The sequence below is a fragment of the Copidosoma floridanum genome, unplaced genomic scaffold, assembly GCF_036245765.1.
Source record: "Copidosoma floridanum isolate Cflo_tuat_1 unplaced genomic scaffold, Cflo_Japanese_pri ptg000013l, whole genome shotgun sequence".
Taxonomy (NCBI): Eukaryota; Metazoa; Arthropoda; class Insecta; order Hymenoptera; family Encyrtidae; genus Copidosoma; species Copidosoma floridanum.
This window is the reverse complement of record NW_028321890.1, coordinates 32405824-32427243: the sequence shown is the minus strand read 5'-3', so window position 1 is coordinate 32427243 and position 21420 is coordinate 32405824. Positions and strand designations below refer to the sequence as shown.

The 21420-nt window shown below is 43.4% G+C and overlaps 2 protein-coding genes across 2 annotated transcripts in view; one reads left to right on the top strand and one right to left on the bottom strand.

Annotated features, from left to right (window-relative positions):
- Rpb8 (DNA-directed RNA polymerases I, II, and III subunit Rpb8) overlaps positions 1–16019 on the top strand; it is a 60931-nt gene extending 44912 nt beyond the window's left edge. Inside the window, exon 4 of the mRNA XM_014350405.3 lies at positions 15796–16019. Within this exon, the coding sequence (XP_014205891.1) occupies positions 15796–15913 (118 nt within the window). The 3' untranslated portion in view covers positions 15914–16019. The remainder of the gene's footprint in view (positions 1–15795) is intronic.
- A 2332-nt stretch (positions 16020–18351) lies between these two features.
- Wdr92 (dynein axonemal assembly factor 10) lies at positions 18352–21333 on the bottom strand. Its single transcript, XM_014350342.2, has 5 exons — positions 20815–21333; positions 20295–20453; positions 19868–20209; positions 19692–19792; positions 18352–19621 (listed from the first exon to the last, which is right to left on the bottom strand). The coding sequence occupies exons 1-5, from the start codon at positions 21103–21105 to the stop codon at positions 19414–19416; spliced, it is 1101 nt and encodes a 366-aa protein (XP_014205828.2). The 5' UTR covers positions 21106–21333; the 3' UTR covers positions 18352–19413.
- Between the last annotated feature and the right edge of the window lie 87 nt (positions 21334–21420).

The window sequence follows — 21420 nt, the reverse complement described above, 5'->3', positions numbered from 1 at the left end:
CACTACTTACATTTTTCTCACGAATAAGCCAATTTTGTCATTACCATCGTTCTTATCAAAAGCTCTTTTGTCTCGCTGATATATACATACATCGTGACCACGAGACAAGCTAGCAAAAGCTGTAATCAATCGAGTTTTTTTGTTTTTTTTATCTGATTTTCACGAATTTAGGCACTCGTGTGGAAGTACAGTAGAAGTAGCTGTTGATCGGTATGACAGAGGAACTGGATATTACGCAACAGCGATACACAGGAAGATTATTGCGCAAGTTGTCCCGAGTATGCAGTTAAAAGCTTGGCGTGTTGTACATTACGTATACTTGCGAGTTTTTTTCCGTTTTCGAGGAAAAATTAGTTGGCGCGTTCTTACACGTAACCCGTAAAGTATTGCTTGCAAAAATGATTTTCCTCTTTGTATAGACACTTACGGTAATTGTATCGAATAAAGCATACAATTTTTTGTGTGAAATTTTTTTTTTTTTTTATTTAAGTGATAAGTCGAAAAACGATGGATTCTACAAGAGTCATTCGTCATTTGATTCTTATAAAAAATAAAAATAAAAATTTTTGTACATTTAACTTATTTCGCGGTGAATAAATAATATCGCAGTAGTGTGAAAAACCAGGTAAGGTTTGTTAAACGAGATAAATAGTCTCGGAGATAAAAGATCCAGGTGATTTACTTAATTCCATCTAAATCAGTCAATTTCTTTTTTTCAACTCAAAGTATCATTTTAAAGCTCAGATGATGTTACTTTACGTTACTTACTACATGTGAAAAAAGACAATTTTACCAAAAGAATTTTAATTTAATATAAGCATCCACCTGCCACATATCAAAATGAGAAACTGCGAAACTTATGAACACAGAGCCTGTACCATTAGTGTACGTGTTGTATAAGATTACACAGCACCTTGGGCGGAAATCGAGATAACGCGTATACAACACAGAAGTGGGTGCATAGCATATAAGTATGGCGCTGCAAAACGAGCGCGGAGCAGATAACGACGTGAAAAAATGGAGAGAAAAAGAGCAAGCACAGAAAAAGGGGAGGAGGAGGAGGAGGAAACCAAGCGCATTTACGATAGAGGTCAATATAGTCATTGGAGCCGTGACATTGAACAACGTCTCGTTCTCCCCACCCCCGCTCTTAACACATATATAGGTATAACGTGCACACACGTATACATACTACACATGCACGAAAAGTGCAATTGCTGCAAGATGCACGAGTGCGTCCAGGGAGGGAAGCAAAAGATAGAGAGAGACCGAGTGAATTGGGCCAATCCAACGCGACCCAGTGGCCACGTGTTGCTTCCTCGTGCGCGTGACAGCTGCTTTTTCTCTCCTCCTGCGTCCCCTTCCACCCTCTTAGTCACCGATGCCAGCTCTTTTCCTTATTTTTTCCGGACGCCCGTCAGACGAGCTTGCTTTTTTCGTATGTATAGGCGTGTGTGTGCGCGAGAAGGAAAAATCAGCCAAAAGACAGCAGCCACGCAAGTAGAAACTGACGGGTATGGTCGGACATCGGGTACGAGATGATGGGCCATGCGGAAGAGTAAAAGATCCAAGTGCGAGCAGGTTAGTCTTACGGTATAGAGTATGACGTGGCTGATGTAACAAGATTGTGAGTGAAATCGAAACAATAATCAATTAAGTCAGTATATAAATGTACACTTGTATAGACGAGCTAATTATTTATTGATTTTATTTTTTTTTTTCCCCCATCAACTATGATTAATCGAGCGCCCGCGTGAATTAAGTCTATTTATAACTCCCCGACCGTCTGACGATTAATTGTCTCGATTAGTAAAATAGTTCGCAGAGTTTGTTCATTAGCTGCACGGGGGGGGGGGCGAAATGGTTTTTCCTCCGATTGCTTTTCGTTATTCGTGCTCCGATCGACGCACACGCGCACGTGCATTGTTCGCCAAAGTATCAACTCGAATAGCGAGTAAAGTTTTACGAAACGGAATTAAATGGGGTAGGGGTGAATAAGCGCGTCCGCGTCTTTGAAGCTCGATCGTAAGTACATACGTTGGACGGACGGTACGTGCCCGCGAAGCTGCAGAAGAGCTCTGCGGAGAGTTGAAGCGGAGCCTGGGTCATATATACCCCTCACCAGGCGGCCGATCCAAGATTACACCCTAGCGCGCAGTGGAGGAGGGGAGAGGGAACAAATGGTCCCGGGACAGGGATGTACCTGATGGGTGCAGCATTTGCCTTTACCTATATACACGTGCCATCTTCTATTTTTCTCGCTCCTTCCTTTGGAGAGTTTGGGATGGGGGTAGCTCAGCTTCGCACGGCAAGCTGCTGTATTCTTTTCCCCCCACTCTCGACGTGATCCGCTTGTAATGATGTACTTTGGAAATTTGTACAGAGCTCTGCGCCCCGAGATAAAAGACTGGTTCTATATAGAGTGTTGAATGTTGACTGAGCTATGAAAAATAGCCGATCAAAGGCCACGAGTTGTTTATTTTTCTGTATAGGGTTACGGTTCGAGCTCCCTCGATTCATTTTTTCCCAAGTCACGTTCGTTTAATCTGAAAATCATGTACGTATTTTATCATGAACTGCAAGCTTGCGTCAACATATATCTCGCAATAAATATGATTTTTTTTTTTTTTATTTTAAATCTTTATGCTCTAATCTCGATTCATCCTTAAATTGTTCTACGATCTGTATGGCAGGTGTATCGAAACCATGTTTTTTTTTTTAATTTGAAAAAAAAAAAAAAAAAAAGGGCTGATTCCCCCACGAGAGACACTCATTTATTTTCATAATCACTATACCACTGGTGGCTTCAGCTTGAACACATCCACACGTTCAACCGGAAATCCCCGAAGCAAACCATCACCCGATTTTCCACACCCCGATGCGAACGAGAAAATATATTCTCGGATATATACTTGCCTATACGCGGGTATATGCACACATATCAGCGCTCCGACCTGATCCAATTTGAGCGCGCGCTCGTCTTTAAACGTCGAACGCTACACCACGCATTTGGAGCAGCGCGTATTGGCTGAAAATTATCTTCACGTCGCGGCACTGCGATAACAGCCGTGCCTTTTCAATTCCGAGTTCCACGGCCTCGAGGTTCCCTTTTGTTTTCTCGCACAAAGTTTGAGTTAAGCAGAGGGAAAGAGAGACTTATGGCTATCGATACGTTATTGCTCCACGTTCGCCCTCTTGACTCTCGATCGGTCATAAAAATCATTCGCATGTCGCGTGCGCGAGTGCATTTTTCAAATTGCGCGGAAATTGAATGAAATTAAATTCGATCCAGCGGGACTATCTCAAGTTAATTTATTAAAATATTCCACGGAGGACGCTATTCGTCGAGGGTCACTTATATTCGTGCAGCAGTCTAAAAATAGACTTTATCCATCACGTTGGCTCGGAGGGCCCTTTCGTCTGCATTTTCATTGAGCTGTTGCGAAAAATTTCTATTGTGTCATCCCATGCGTACACCGTGACTACTGAAACAGGAAATATTATCCTTTATGTTCAAGTATTGATAAATTAAAAATCCTTTGCGTGTACCGTAAAGTTCGATCGTGAAAAGGTGAGAGCAAAGTGCCCATACGTACACACATGCTCTCACATACACAGTAATATATAGGTATGGTCGATCAGCGCTTAAAAATAAACCATCGAAGGGACACAGAAGGGAGTCGTAGTAGTATAGTGGGGGGGGGGAGGGGGGTAAAAATTGCATATCGGGAGCGCGTCCCAGATTATATATACGTATTACAGAGGAGCGCGGCGCGATTCGGGCTCGACTGCTCTAGAAATTCAGTGCCATTAAGCGCTAGAACAGCCAAACAAGGACGCGAGCGAGCTTGCGCAACGAGTTTAGACGCGTAAGTGCCTCGGTGCACCGATTGGGATTTATTTTCGAAAGCGGCGCGCAGGGGCCGAAAAGCTCAGCTGCACAGCCCGAGCCTTGGGGAGTTTGGGGTTTCTCCTTTTTCCTCTTCTCTATTTTGGTATCGCTCAGTTTGATTTTTTTTTTTTTTTTCTTTTTTATTTTCATGCGAAGTTTAGTCTGCAGTTGAGGGTCGTTTGTGCAGTTTCCTTTGCCCTTTCAGAGTTGCGAGACCCATTACACAAAACCACACTCATACGCACGAGGCGAAAGACCGCAAAAAGTCCATCAGTAGTAACATCCAAAATTGTTCAGACACCGGTGGCGAGGAACCTGCACTCAACAAAATTGTATACCATCCGATGAGGGGGAAAAAAAAAAAACACTGTCGCGTCAGTGTAGTCAAAACATCCCCGTTATACCTATAAAATTATCAGCCCAACTAATCTCGTATGAGGATTTAGTTGGGAATTTGGACCTCAGCCGTGATCGATGGCCGGTCCCCTCCGAGCAAAGTTTTCTGGCCTCTATATACAACCGTAAGGCCATATCCCGGCGGACTTGGCATCAGCAGGACGCTCCCCCGGGCCAATACCTAACGCGCGCCCTCGAGAGCCTTGTCCCGTGTGGTGCCACGTATAATTATATATTATATATACATAGACAGTCTCGGTTGTGCAACGTTAACGATGTTTAAGCACACACACGTCTGGTTGACGGCCAATCTTTTTTTTTCTCTCTCTCTCTCTTTCTCGCACACTAGTACATAATATATGATGTATGGGTGTATATAGGTATACAGCACACCGCACTAGCCTAGCCTTTGCAGGGAGGAGAGGCAGTCTGGCCGCTCGTCGTCGCGCTGCGGCTGCAGTTGCGCGACGGAGCTCGCGACGCGCCATTCCTCGCTCTTATATACGCATCGGCTATCTGTCTCTCTTTTCCTTGTTCCCATTTGCCCGAGTACTATCTCTCTCTCTCTCTCTCTCGATGAATAAATAAATAAAATTACAAATAAAAAAAAAATAAAAAAAACCAATCAGGTACAGCGTAAGGGCGTCGCGGCGCGTCCAATTGTAATCAACTTTCGGGGTTGACGTATGAATCGCGCTCGTGCTCGGGGGTGGGGGGTGTTTGTCGCGTATCGCTCGAACACGTGAGCTCGTACATGTACGTGTACATACAATACACACACGTAGTGCATATACTCGTACGAATCACAACATTGTAGTATACATGCACGCGTAAGTAGATACATCAGCAGTAGCCTCGGCATTGTTGTCGGTGCCGAGATGCGCGCGAGTGTGATACACACCTATATATACAGGGGACTGCTCGATGAAAATAGACACTCATATTTGCGCGTTAACTATCCTCAGCTTTGGCCACACGGTCTATACCTTCTCCCCGTCTATTTTTCTCGTTCACCTGCTTGACATATACATATCCTATATACCCGTCGATCGTGTTGTTCGGGAGGTGAACTACTGGCCCATATATTATTGGTACATACAATATACGTGTATATATTATCGCGCGCCGCGAGATCTAGTTGATTTATTAATAGTTGTACTATGAACACGTACACGTGTATATATACATATACACGCTTTTCTCGGTATTCGAGTTACGTAAAAAACACAATGTCAATCGCCGTGTGCGTGCAGTTGAAAAATATTACTCGTGTATTACATATGTATATATATATCCACGCTTGAAACGTTTCATTCGTTTTTACGGACATTTATGGATAAAAATTGTATTTTCAGCTTAGAAATGTAAACGGCATTTCGATGGTTAAATTAATAACACCAGCGGCTGTATTCGCATCGGAGCTCGTGCCTGAAATTTTAATTATAATTCCGCAGTGCTGGTGGTTTTTCGGTGTACTACATCGTAATGTATATTTGTAACGTAATGCATACGTGCCAACATTCCTCTCTTGGTCGGATCGCGTGGCCTGTATATAGCTGCCAAAAAGCTGCACTTGCAGCAGCACGCGTGCCACTATATAATATATACCTTACAGCCGCATCAGTTCGGAAAAAAAAAAAAAAAAAAAAAAAATCGATTTATTAATTACGCTGTATAGGTCGTACGTGTCCTTGCGTTACGTGCACACAATACACATCAGCTATACCTACGAAAAAAGCTCCCACACGTATGTATACATATACACATACGAAGACAGTCGGTCGGCCAAAGGACGCGCGTCGAGTGGAAAGGGAAGGTTAAACAGCGAGGGCTGGTATCTATTACCGTGGGGGGGGGGGGGATGGCAATAATTTCGAAAGTTGCGCACATAGGCGTGGATGGCAGGGTGCCCGCGGCAGGTTGACACATCGCGTCGAGCTCGCGTGTACACGTTGTGCGCCTATCCGCGACGGTTAGCCTAGAAGCCGGGCAAAAAAGGCCCCCCCAAAAAACGGGTCGGACTTTGGTAGTATAAGAGGAGCCGCCGTCCCAGGTAAACAGGAGTGTCGCGTCCGCAAGCCTCTAGACTACGCGTCGCCGTACTCCGTATACACGCCATGTGTACAATAACCATTTGTTGGGGGGGAGCTTGCAGCCCGCGTTCTTTTTCATCTTTTTTTAAATTTGACCCGTGTGCACGCGAACGCGCTTTCTCTCTCTCTCTGTGTGTATGTGCGCGCCTACACTTGTACACGTACGCGTGCCTATGTATATAAGCTTCTTTGTACGAGAAAAAAACAAAAGAATAGACGAGAAATGGAGAAGACGGGGGGGCGACACGGGCGAGGAAAAGAGGTGGTGGAGGCGGAGGAGTGTGCCCGTGTGCATTGTGTAACGCGAGCATAGAGCATCAGCAGTATATGTAGTTAATAGCATCGGTTGGTAGTGTCCTCGCGCCCGAGCACCGTAGTCGTCGCCGCCGCCTCTGCTCCGCCGCCGTCGTAACGGAGCGGTGGCCGGTGGACTGGTTAGAGCTTATGGAAGACCGGCTGGTCTAGGAGCTCTAGCCAACAGAGTAGTCGCATCGGCACGCTCAAGCTGCTCGGTTCTCGCGTCCACCCTTGTACCCTCGCACACGCGTTTATTTGTTTGTTTATTTGCCATCCATGGTACGTACCTGTCTCTGTGTGTTATCGACACGAGTCGGAATAACTCGAGTTGGTACAAAGCGCGCAAGCGCACGCGATCCCTCTCGACTCGTCGTATGTATACGCCTAATCCGCGGCCCGAGCGCGCGCGCGTGTGAGATAATTGTAAAGCGCTCGCACGCTTCGTACGTGTGTTTGTGTAAAATGTATCCAACCGCTTGCACAGACATATATTACATCCATTCATATTTTTTCGCGAATCTATTACACGGCTGTTCAATATAATATGTTATATTTATATACGGTAAAAATTTAGTTTCACCGCTCGTACGTGTATTTTAGTGCGTGGACCCGTGTGTACGAAATATATTTAATACGTACCAAGAGCCCCGTGCAGGCAGTGTACAGCGCGCCGTGGGTTTTATATTTAGCCGCGAGGAGATTTGGGTTAGTTGGGCGGCACTTCGGGCCGGGATATATACCACACAGTTCGAGCCAGCGTATACCGAGCTTTCGCGCTATTTGTACATTACGCAATATAACGTGGAAAAATTCTTGCCTATGCTCTCTCGTACATCGTATATACATATTGCATAAATACGGATCACTCCAAAGTATCGCACGTAAACATATATACACAGAGAGAGAGAGAGACGCGCGAGTTCGATTAGATTTTTTGGCTCCGCGTGTTGTATTTTGGTAATATCGATCGATGCGTTTTTACGTCACTCGCGCTCGTCGGCTCAATTACGTCACTCGGTTCTTCAAGAAGAAAAAAAAAGAAAAAAAGAAAAGAAAATCAAAGTGCCTCGTTAACATTCGCTCCATCTCGGTGTTTTATGAGTACGCGTGTACGGTCTCGGTGTTATCGGGTCCCGGCTGTAAACTCCCGTTGGCCGTAAAAAAAAAAAAACTCGTGTTGCAAGTAACGCGCGGAACGAAAAGAATATCGGTATTTCGTTCAAGTTGAGCACCGCGGCTCCTCGGCGCAATTTCCGGGGCCCAAAGTGTTCGGGGCCGTGACCGATAATTGCCGAGTCTTTTGGAGAAAAGTGCAGTGGCTGGGAACGAGAAAAAGAAAGAGAGAGAAAGAAAAATTAAAAGGAAATACGGGAAAAGGAAGGATAATATATCGAGGGCAGAAGGCAGGCTGGGGCTCGTGCCAGATGCGCGTTTACACGGAAGCCCTGAATACTGTAAATGCACTATCTGGTACGACATCTCTCCTGCCGCCTCTCCGAGCTTCCGTCTGTCCGTCTCCCGCTGTCTTTTTGGGCCCTATAGAAGCTCCCTCTTCCCGTGGTGTATACCTTCTGCGCGGATCGTCAACGCCACGGCTACCTTCATCCATCGTACCTACTTGTTGCTGGATTTCTTCCTCTTCTGCGGCTACATGTTTATCAAATGTACACGCGTAGGGCTGGATAGGAGCTTTCCCCCCACCCCCTTTACCCTCTTGAGGTACACCTGCGGTATATACATATAGAGTGCAAAGTGCGGCAATGCAGCTATTTCGTCCTTTCTCCGAGCGGCAATCGATTTGTGCTGTATATTTATACATGTTAATAGTGATGTGATCAGACGTAACAGTGTTTACAATGTATATTATATGAATTTCAATTTATGTTGTACGTGTATGAGCGTGTAATCCATACCTATATATACGTGATTGTTTGTTTTTGATGTATATGTATACCTATATACGTTTATCGCCTCAGGATCAGGAATGTAGATGGAATACCCATATATTTACACACGAGTAATTAGAATAGGTACGAGTTGATCGTTCGCGAGGACTTTCGTCATAAATTTTGAGCCTCGGCTCTCTCTCGAATATAACATGTTACTTATAGTGACACGTTGCCGCGGTCGCTATTTTTTCTTTTTTTTTTCTAACCCACTTTAAGGTTGTAGGGGTATATATTTGGAAATGGTTACACGCGAGTGACGGGCTGTGAAAAATTTGACACCGCGAGGGAAGGGGACAGCCGTAGGTAGGTTGGTCCACTCTAAGGAGATCGCGGCGCTAATTTTAGATTTCAAATTGAACGAGCTGCGGCGCCCCAGCACTTGGGTTCTCTGTGTATATTACACGCTGGCACACTCTCGCAGCCAGCAAAAAACAACCGTTTGATCAATTTGATCTTTTTTTTATTTTTATTTCATTTTTTTTCTTTTTTTTTCCAATCACTTCAGTTTCCATCAATTTCACATTCATCGAAGGACGATTTGTCCCATCCGCGGTTTTGTTTTTATACATAAAAGGAGCGGTGCCATATCATTTGGGATCGTACCAATTTTACATCTGGGAGAGATGTAGGTGTGTATTTTTAGACCCACCACGTCGCGTTTGTCGCGGTGCGCCCTCGGGCGTTAAATTACAGCTGCACCAAACTATTTTCTTGCTCTTTGGTACTGTTATGCAATCTCCCGTAAAAAGTATAAGGACCCATTGAGAATTTGTTTACTTATTGTGTTGAAAAAAAAAATAATAATAATAATAAAAATTACAATTGTCCACATTTGCGTTGGGAACAAAAATCGAAAGGCGGTCGAAAAGCTGGAATTCCTGTACAGCACGAGCTTCAAATTGTATATTCAGATATTTGGCGATGCGTGTACCCCGGCGCGTAAGAAATAATAAGTAAAGTCGAGAAGAAGGAGGTGAGGTGGGGGGAATTCTTTTAGCGTTAGTCATTAATATCCACAGGCGCGTTAGATATGCCCGGACGTAAACACGAGCCGGGGAGAGAGAGGCAACCTACCGTCGATACGTAATCTCGACCTAATTTTCACCAACTCCTCCTGTTTCTTCTTTTCCTCCTTGAAACGACCTCGAAACCGACAAAAGTATCTTAAAATATGAAACAAGGCAGATAATTTCCCCGACTACTCGATGTACGCGTGCATCAGATGCATGTCCGCGGTTATCTGGCGTCACATGTGTAAGTTTACACTAGACTCTGCGTGGAAACAAACAAGCTGTCGTGAAGGATGTAAGATAAGATACGACTCTTTTTCTTTGGACAAAATCTAACAACTTTTGAGGGGTGGGGGGGGGGTGGTCACGAAAACAATACTCGGTTGGATAGGGTATCTTTAATCGGATCGAGTTCGCGTGGACTGTACATTGTAAAAATCCATGTATGAATGATAAAAATAAAAAAAATGGAAAAACACAACGTGACTGACAAACACGTGACGCGCGTTGTTACATTGTCCATGTAGGAATCATTGAGCGCGACGAGGACGGATGTATGCCTACGTGTGTGTATAGCTCCATTCTTGAAAAGGAGTGCCAGCGCTTGCGTGTACAGGGAATTGTACTGTAATTGTGTCTATTATTGCTTGTCCCTAAGATTGGAGCGTTTGACAAATTTTTATTTTTTTCTTTTTCAATTAAAATATGGAAAAAGAAAAATTAAGGGAAATCACCTGTCGCCGCCAACATACTTTTTTCCGGAAGCACAAATTAAAATCTTTTTTCGATTATTTGTACAAATGTATACCCATACGTATCGACGTGTGAATTTTCAACGAATCGTAACTTTCCAGTTTTTCCCCGCCGGTCATTGTAATAACAATCAATAAATACAACAACAAGACCCCCAAGCTGTGTTTGTGGAAAAGACTAATTCAGAATGACTCGACGATGGCACGTTGCTGGAATGACGATTGACACGTAACGTTTATTCCGGGCGCGCGTCTCTCTGATCTATAGTGCAGCTGTGGACGAGTCGGACCGAACGAACAAGTCCCTTTTTCCATTGCGGAGTCGCGTCACGCCAAGCGCGAGCCTCGTGTTCCACATTCTGAATTAATCTTCATCAGGGAGTCGGTTCTCTGTGTGTAGCTCTGCTGCAACGCCCAAGCGTCGTTTACCGCACGACACTTTATTTAATCCACAAATTTTCCACGCAGTTGTCGCGTCCGATTAATATTCCGTTTTTTATTGTATATTGATATACTATATTAAATACATGATACAATTTTTCAAACTATTGGTTATTTAAGATGATGCTTTTTTTCACTAGGCTAGCGATAGATATATTTTAGTTGTAAGTACTCTGATATGTATATTTTTTTCAAAATTTATATATATGACAGAATCTTTGGTAAGTCTATGTAACATAAAATACAGATGTCACTGTAATTGTATAAGTGCGACGATTGTAATGTCCATAACAATTGTATACGAATTTGTAGCGAAATTTGTTTCTACATGCATAAGCAACTGTTGTCGTAATAAAAAATATGTACAGCACCCAACTATTTCATGTACCATGTAGCCATTTTACTTCGAAATCGCTTTTTCATTCATTTTTTCCATACCTTGTCTGTGAAATTTACCTTTTTACATATGTACATATATAATATACGATTGAATAATAAATTCAGGTTTTGTTTGTCATCATTGTAATTTTCAATGCATTTCTGTTTCATTTCTTCACTTGTATTATTTTTTACACGCAACATTAATCACTCGGACAATCACCAGATCCAATTGTGCCCAATGTAATTTTTTTTTTTTTTTTCTAATGGTTTAAACACACACTCTTTCGAAAAAAAAAAAAAAAAAAATAAGTGTTGCCACAGGATAATTCACAAACCACGTTCTCGCGATCAGCCACATTACGTAAAGTAAAGTATCTCTGTGAGTTTTATTGAGAAAAAAAATGGAATGAAAAAAAGTAATCCGATCAATAATAGCGTAAAACAGCCCGCATTTCTCTCTCCCCTTTTTTTTGGCTTGCAAGCTCCTGACGCGCAGCAAAAAAAAAAAAGGTCCAAGGCCACGATCCTTCCGAGCTTCATCAACCAAATATCTCGCAAGTACCCGTGGCCAAACGCACCGTGACGAATGTAGGTCAAGTTCTTCGGTATACACTCGTCCTTGCCCAGACCATCCTCAACCCATTGTCTGCAATATAGTCACGCGTGCGCAGAAGCTTATACTCATAAATCATTGTGCAATTTTTCTATCGCTTGCCAAAACGCGTGTGTAGATGCGCGCGTGTCAAATCAAGGTCGCGACTCGATGCACAGTCCGACCAATCGCGAGGAGGGACGCGATTCATTTATGCACTTTGTTGTGCAACTTTTGGCCTTCCGTTTCGCACGTTTGAATTGCAAACATTTTTCTTTTTTTCTTTTTCGGAAGCTCCCTCGCTCGGATGTTTTTTTTTTTTTTTTTTCCCCTCAACTTTTCCGGTGATACAAATACCCCTTTTGCGAGAGCTGATTCCGGGCCGAGGAAATATCAACCGTGTGTGCACGTTCCCACGCGCACTCGTTGCCAGCTGAACTGAACCAGCGCATCGCTCAACAACACCCGTACCCTCGACTTATGCGGTTGTTTTAATGTATTGCAACGCGCCGTGCTCTGCCTACATATTATATACTATATACCTATACGTAGCTATACCTAAGTATTAATTCACTCGCACGTAAATGGAACGACGACGATGCAATTGTACACGCTTTCGATTGAATTCGCCTCCTTTTTTTTTGCTCCGCTGTTCATTTCCATATTTTTTTTTTTTCACGGGATGCCGTCCGCGAACTCGTGAGATATTTAGCACGTCACGAGTAATTATTCAACGCTCCGGCAAATGGGGTATCGATCGCTGCGCGCGTTACGTTATAAACAATTTAAGCTTCACTTTTGAATGGAAGTTCAAAGTCGCGAGTTCTATGTTTACTGTTCTATATACTTGTATCGGTATATTATAGACAAAAGTGATAACGAAAGAGTCAAGTTAAAAGTACCCATTGGTATACAACGCGAACGCAGCTGTAGTAACGCGCTGTGTTTCGGGTATAGCAAAAAAGCTCAAAAAAGCTCCTTTACACTTTACTCATTTACGAGCTTTCGGGAAATGCTCTCACAGTGGTGTTGCACATACATTGCCTACCGAGTTTCAATTGTTCCAAAAAATCCCTACAAGTACCTAATTACGAAAAAAAAAAAAAAACAATCGCCAAAACAGTTCAAATGAGAGGGGTGCGGCCGCTCTGCGGATACTCGTTTACACGCACACAGTATAGTGCTACTCGAACAATCCGACAAAAGATCATGATGGCAAACACCTCTACAGACATATATACGTGCATACATATTACAATGTATTTGAAAACATGAATTTCAATGAAAATAAAGCAAGTGTAATAACGAGGACGTGCCTCTTGAAATCTCGAGCATGTTAATTGCCCTTCCCTATAAAAAACAACGATGGAAAAAAAAAAAAAAACCTGCATCACTCCTCGTAATATCATCTCATCGCCTTGCACGTATCTATATGCAATCGCCAATTCACCATCCAGCACCAATGAGAGCGAGCAAGGTCGCATACTCCTCTGCAGAAATATATATACGTGTGGGTTACGTATACCGTGCAACGATGCACGCCGGAGCCACACCGGAAACGATCGCTCTGGCCGAAACGCGTCTCTGCGTTTTTTTTTTTTTCATTTATTTCCGTTACCTCCAACCTGTATGGTATAGGTGTAACTGCATCGTCTTGTAGAATTCGTTTTCTTTCTTTAAATGCTTGCCGCGGAGGTAGAGAAAAACGTATATATATATATACACCGTCGCGCTTTCCTTTGCGTAAGATAATGGGACCGAAGGTATTGTACTTACTTGCTTGTTTTTCGCTTCCTCTCTTTTTCCGCTTCCGAAACCGTTCCTCCCCCTTTTTGTACATATATATATATATATTATGTATACACACAAGTATCTACTGGTATTGTTTCGAGCGCGGTGTACCTATATATGTTTATACTTGTCTCCGTAACTACCACATAAAGATATACGTAGGTACCAAGTGACGGTTACACCTACGCTTGTAAAAGTTTTAAAATTATTTCGTCAAATGAAGCCGTACATGAAAACGTGGTATAAAAGAAGAAGAAATCAATGGACGTGTGGTATTGGGTAACGACAGCGCCTCGGTCAGGAGAGCCCGATTGATAAATCGCGTGCGTGTGCAGCCGCTTGATTTCGCCAATAACGCTATGATATTTGCCTCTCCGCGAATGCACGGATACAAATATACCTATACACAACCGTGCCAGCGTTGGGCAAGCAAATAAATAGCTTTTTACCAGTAGGTATATACACATAGTATACCTATAAATACGCACAGTATCGATGTAAACTTATCGTTAACAGACGTGAGATTAGACCGGATGTGAGATTCGTACAATAACCCTGACGAATACGTAGGTTCATGTATATACAGATGCAAAAGTACGCGAGGGTGTACACTTATAATGGGGAGATGTTGCTCGTTTGCCAAAAAAAAAGACCACGAGCTTGCAAGCACGTATCAATAGGTAAACATAATTATATCGGCGACCATCCGAAAATAGGGGAATAGGTATGTATGTGTAGGAAAAAGAAGTCCGCCAATAGCTTCTCGGCAGCTCTGCATTGAGAAAGTAATGGTTATACACAATCAACGCCGGACATCCCTGAACTTGACGCGAACGCCCACTTGTCGCGCGCGCACGCGAGCTTGCGATCCGCGAGGCCGAGCGGCGAAAGCTCGAGCTCTCAGTCGGTTCGCGACGGGCGCTTTTATTCGACGACCTTCTCCGTTTCTTTTTTTTCTTTTTTTTTTTTTCCTTTTCATCCGAGTGGATCGTCTTTCACGAGGTAAACGATACAGCGGTGCGTCGTTGGTATACCCCAGGTAGGTGACACTTGGTCTGCTCGCCCATACACGTAAGTTGTTGACGGAAGTAGCTCCAGGGTTGTTTTAGTGGCAAGGCCGGTCGGACCTTTTGGGTGTAAAACAAGTTGGGCTTTGATTTTCCATACTTACTGTAGGCACAAAACGACTCTGTCACTCGTGAAAACGATAAGTACATATATTTTTCATCCGAGTAGGTTTTTTTTTTTTTTTTTTTTTTCTCTCAAACAAAGGGAAAAAAAAAATACTACCGGTACTCGAGTGACTCGGCAACATCGCTCACTTTGCATATCGTAACAAAAAAAAAAAAGCGATACGTACGCAAAGCGTTTCAATTGCCATCACGCTCCAACATTCATCTCGCATGTCATCTTTACAGAATAACGTACCTACATCTCTATTTCTAAATAATTCATCCACAAATTTGTACATTTATAAATGAAATATAAAAAGCTCCAATGCATTGCAGCCAGAGTTGAAAATAATGCAAAAGTGTATATACAAAATACACACGTGTAAATGCATAAAGTGGTCAGGAGGCGCTCTTCCTTCGCCTCTTCTCGGCATCGAAGATCGAAGACGACGGAGGAGAACCGAATAAGCCAAGAAAATACACGTACGCTTCCGCTGTTGCAGTCTGCAGATGATGACGGGAGAAACTCTGCGCCACGTGGACACGAGAAAGGGGGGTAGGGGGGAGGCGACCGGCGTGTTGGCAGTGTGGTTAGCTGGTTGTGTGGCTTGTCGAAAAACACGACCGCTATCGGCACTGCGATTATGACGGTCGCCAGTCGACGCACCTCCGCCCCACCCATCCCCGCCGATGCGACACTACAACGGCCGATCGGCCTTTCTACGGATACCGATTTTTCTACGGTTAAAGGTTCCCCGTGCAACTTTTACTGTACAACTGATATACACATAATATTTCAATGTGCTTGTACATGCGTACTCTGCGACAATGATAACAATTAATAAATAGTTTATAGGAAGGAAGAATAGCCTTGCCATGAATTTTACTCCCCAGTCGTATTTGTGTTATCGATCCTTGCTTATCCGATCCTTAATTAGGAAACAAATATAATATTTGCAAAATTTCATCATAATGGAGAAATTTGTTTATTGTATACGTGTAATAAATGTGTTCTCCTTTTGCTTGCAGATCGGCGTACGTGTCGTTCGGCGGCCTACTGATGCGGCTACAGGGCGACGCCAACAATCTGCACGGCTTCGAGATCGACCAGCACATGTACTTGCTCATGAAGAAACTCGCTTTTTAATCTAAAAAAAAAAAAAAAAAAAAAAGCATTTTTGTACGATTCTTTTTTTATAAATTATTATTAAAAAAAAAAAAGTCTGAAATAACATTACCTACTGATAATTTAATTGTTTGTTTCTTTATTTGTATTAACCTGTGTGAACCCAAAAATGTTGAATCGTGGAATGAACGTTTAACGCACGCAGAGCCTCAAAGGATCCCATTTTATGTAGGACATTCTACAACAGCGTCGTTATCCTCTCGGCTACAACAGCTCTGAACAAAACAAAGCTCTCGGAGCACATCATCATGATGTACACGCCTTCGCAAAAAGCGTTTTCTCGTTGGCCTTTCGTCATTATCGTCAGCTAAGAAGCGCGGAGGAGCAGAGCATCAGTGTAGGGGGGAAAAGAAAGAAAAAAAAAAACCACCTTTACATTCGTACAACTTGATGGCCGATCGCTTATATACACACACAGGTAATAACGCAATAACACAAGCGCGTAAAGTGACGATTTACATAATGCACTGATTGCCGTGTGCTCGGTGTTTTATTCGTGTACATAAATGTATAGTGGCGGAGGAGGCACGTTTGAACAAACAACTGGAACAACAGCAAGTAAGTAAGTAAGTAAGGAGGTATGGGACTGAGGTATCGTCAGAAGTATTTAAACAATTTTTTTTTTAATGCCACGGGAACAAAAACATAAAGAATGGACGTGTAATTCTATGGGTAAACGGTGCAGTGTTCTCGGACAGAAGGTAACCAAGAGGTATGGATGTCATCTTTGATGCATAAATAAGCTGTCGTCCTTACGTCAATTAAATCACAACGAAACCCATTACAGCCGATGAGCTCTTCTCCCCTTTGTTTCTATACATAATATATCATATACGCTATCTTGGGTCGATTGACAAAGGAGCTTTGGCTTTCTACGTGGTCGTGCTCGGGATGACATTATAAGAATCAGCGATGATGACTTAATAATATGCTTTTGTAGCTGTCAATTGCATAAATACAATGCATCATTTTGAGGCTGTTGTGCACGCATGTTGTATATGTTACACGTGCTTGCCTATTTTGGAAATGAAGGAAAAGCGAGAGAACAAAGAAAAAAAAGAAGATTCCAATTATTAATCTTACCTGGCGACTTTTTGAAAGGAAAAGTTTGGGAGGTAAAAAGCTTTGACATTCAATCTGTCGCTGTTTCTTTGATACCTCGGTTCTCTTTCTCTCAAGCAAAGTCGTCCCGTTGAAATATTACGTACCCACTTGATTTTCTTCCATCTGCAAAATCAATCGGTAAGTAAAGAGTCAGTAAAATCACCAATAAGCAATGCGAGAGCCTTCATTGTATATACATATATTTTCATGTCCGGAAAAGCAGCTTGATTATTATAGCTCAGTGCCTCGGGATGAATTCGTCCTTTAGCTCCCCCACCCCAGTCTCCCTGCAGCGAAATTCCGCTCCTAAAATACGTCCACGTCCTCGCCACGTGTCTGGCTTTGACCTTCGCGTCGCGCCAGCGCGTAATCCTCCGAAAGCTCCCCTCTATACAAACTCGATACCTAAAATACACACGAGTGCATCCTCCGGCTCCCGAGAGCTATCCAAATTACCTTATGTGAACAATCGCCAAACGATACGTACATAGGGATGGGTTTTTACGCAAAAATCGGCAGCGATGAATGATCGGTAAGTAAATCCCCAGGTATGGATGATACAATACAATGTATATATAAGCTTGGCGCATAACTCGCCGCGTCAAGTAGCAAAACGCGAGTTAGGTAAGTACACGCAAGCGGAGCAGGGGGTCCGATTTAACATACGCGCCCAACGCGAGTTAATTTACGTAATTAAACTCGCGACACTCGCGACCTTGTGCGGCTGAATGCGATTCGAGGCTATATAGCTGGTCGATGCGCGTCAGATGCGACGATGGCTCGGCTGTACATAGAAAATTTTTGCATACATATGTATAACGCAAGCTGGTGTTATTGTGTGCGCGTGGGCGAGCGCGAGAGGGAAAGAGAACTGCAGCCAATATGGCTTCTGCTCGTTGCGTAACGATGATACTTGCACCTATACCTACTGCAGTTTTATTTTGCTTTGCTCTTGTGTATACTCTATAAATCTTTTATATGAAAAATCAAGGGCGATGTGGTTTATGTGGCTGGTGGCGGGTTTCGGTGCCCATTGCAGAGAGCTTGCGCGCATCTTCCTCCTTATGGGTGATGGTTGTCACGGTTTTTTTTTAATTTTTCTTTTTGTTCGTTTTTCATTGATACTACCGGGAGAGAGAGAGAGAGATCTTTGGCATTGGATCCACCGGTGGCCGAATAATATTCGCTAAAGAAACTCATTAAATTTTTATTTTTCATTTTTTAGATGTAGGTGGAGTAAAGTAACCGGCCGTAACATCATTATTTCCAACTGTGACAGTGTAAGGGCTCGTCGGTAAAATTACGTATGGCACCGTATTCATTTGAAATATAAATGTCCGTTTCAAAGCGACGGCTGCCTACATAAAACACGCAGATTAATTACACTCTGTCGGTCGTATGTCGCGCTTCTCAACTGTCCGACTCGCACACTACCAACAGTTGCACAATGTTGGTGTAACAAGCGTTGGAGGAAGTGTACGCTTGGAAAATCAATGTAGGATGTTTCTATATGATATATCGTCCTCCAAAGGATATGAAGAGGGGATGCTTCGTGGACACAGAAATACAAGCTGGCAAGGACATTGCATTTGTTGGAAGATTTGTCGCCAAGTTGGAAGATCCGTCGGTTTCGTTTTGAGATTTGATACATGATTTTCTTACAAAACTCTGTTTTATTCCTCTCTGTTGTCATTTTTTACAATATCTTTATTGTTGTGCGGAAAAATTTAATTGGCTTAAGAAATAGAACAAATTTCCTTTGGTAATTTTATCTTTCCAGCAACGTAAAAAATGTATAATCTACTTTTTCGTTCATTATAACTTCATTATGCTAGAGATCTGAAACGTCGTTTACATTGTTAATAGTAAAAATTTATTCACTCAATAGAGATATCGCTATTATTCGCAATGCGCACGATATCAATTCACGCTTGATCCTCACTCGTCATAAAATTACTCATTCAGTAAAAGTAAAAGCTTAACTGGCGCGTGGGTATTCAACCAACGCAGAGGTGATATTTACGCTGTCGCTAGTCGTAGCGAGAACACTAGATTCAAAGCAGTCTTGATACTTTATTTTTTTCAGCATCATCTCGCTTTTACGTTATGCACACGTTGCATCGAGCGATAAGCGACAGCATATGAAAAAGCACCGTAAGGCCGCAAAATTAAACCTCTGCTTAAATGGATCACGCAGCCTCGGCCTCTAATTTAAGAGCTACGTTACGCCAGAAGTCACCATTAGCCTCCTGTTAACGTCCTTGAAATACCAACAACCAAGTTTCTCGGTTTATAAAACCCGTGTACGTGTGAGTATCATCTCAAGTGTCACTGGATCTTTGTTGAAGACAAGAGTCTCAATAAAGATTGAGCTTGGTGGTGAGGATAACTCGAACGCACTGGTCGAACGAGGTGCAAACCGCTAAGCCGATCTTGTCCGGACTCCAGTCCAGCGAGCTGATCGGCTGGCTCGAAATAGTGTTGTGCTGAAGTAGCTTTAGCTTACCAGCTACGCCCTCGTCTATACCATCCGAGTTCGTGATTCGCCGCTTTTCAGGATAGTTGCTGCAAAGGCAAACGAATGGAGTTTATTGATCAAACAGAAACGCGTGTGACGGTAATTGTGGGTACTCACTATTTCCACAGGCAAAGGGAGCCGTTGCCACCACCCGTCATGAAAATCTCTCTGTTCTGCGGAAGGTGGCGAACCAGCCAGACCGTCGATGCCGAGTGGGCCTGAAAGAACATTCATTCATTCATTCATTCATCATGAGCAAAAGCAAACACCAATAAAATAAAAAAATCAATTACCTTTTCTACCAAATAGGCAAAACCTTTTTTCGAATGCTGCGTCCGCAGATCGAACAAAAAGATCTTAGACTCAAGAGTCGTGGCGACGAGCTTGTTCATCGGTATGTCCCTGCGATCGAACTCGAGGCAGCATACGCCCCTCTTGAGATTGGTCTCCCACCTGAGGGCCATCGCTCGTAGATCGAACATCTTGACGTCGCCGTTGTCGAAACCGGCGACAACTGCGCGATCCTCGTTGTTGTGCGAATTGCCGAACGCTACAGCCCAGCAGTCCCTGCGGCTTTCACCCTCTGCAGGCTCCATCACCGCTACCGGACGGTCTTTCTGTCTCAGGTCCCATACCTGAGAATGCGTTCATTCGAAAACTATCGTTAAGATCTTTTGACCCAATTTGGTATTTAACGTAAAGGAGGGCAACGTAGGGAACCTTGACGCTGCCGTCGCGAGAGCCCGTGAGGATCTCCGGGGCACCGCAGCCGATGGATTCGCCACCCACGCCGTCTATTGCATTGATGATCTCGTTGTGGGCGTCGGCACTGTACACCGGCACCGAGGCATCCTCCAAGTCAAAGGTGTTCAACTTTCCCTGGTGAATCAATTGATTGGACGTTAGAGATTGAAAAAAACAACAACAAACGGTGCGGCTTGTGCAAAGTAGGGTTTGATCATGACATCATTTCATTTCACATGTATAAAGATAAAAAAAGTGTAAGTGCGCTACTTATACAGCAGTTTGAAAAAATAGCGGGTGTGATAATAAGCACACCCCTAGTACTACCAGCTGCTGGCGCGCGCTGCTTGTTTGATCGATGACACGTGCCGACGTGAGCGTCGTCTGTTATACCAATTTTATCACCATCACAACCCTCCATAAAAAAAGAGAAAAATAATAGATTCTTCATGCTCTTCCCCCATTAAAAAAAACCGCCTTAATTATATGTACTAACCTTAAAATCACCAGTGGCGAGAAAACGATTCCTCAAACTCGACGCCTTGAAAGTTCCGCATTTGAAGGAGTTCGGCCGTTCGATGTTCTTAATGAGGGTCACTCCTCCACTTGCCACCTCGTAAATCTGTATGAGGCCAGTACCCCGAGGACGCGAGCCTAGAACCACGAATTTAGCGCTGCAGGGTATCCACTTGGTGTCAAAGACCGAGTAGTCCAGCGACTTCTCGATATGGCTGATTATTATCGGCTTGGCCAAGCGCTGTTCTGCCGTGCCGCTGTTCTCCGTCATGTTTTTCTGTTTTCTGATGAAAATTCCGTACACCTATCTTGTTGCTGTAACTATAACTTTCTTAACTAAGTAGACGCCAATGTAAAACTTTTTTTTTGTAGTTCCACCGACAATGAGAGAAAAAAACGTGAATAATCGGTTTTAACAGCTTCGTTACGTTTGTTTTTTTACGGTGTGCTGTAGATGATAAGACGCGCACGGCTTTGCATGTGATCGTATCATCGTATCAGCTTCAGCTATGGCTAGTAAACGTAAACAGAGTAAACAAACGGCAGCGCCGTCTGCTGACTTCCGCAGAAACAGCAAAAACAAGCG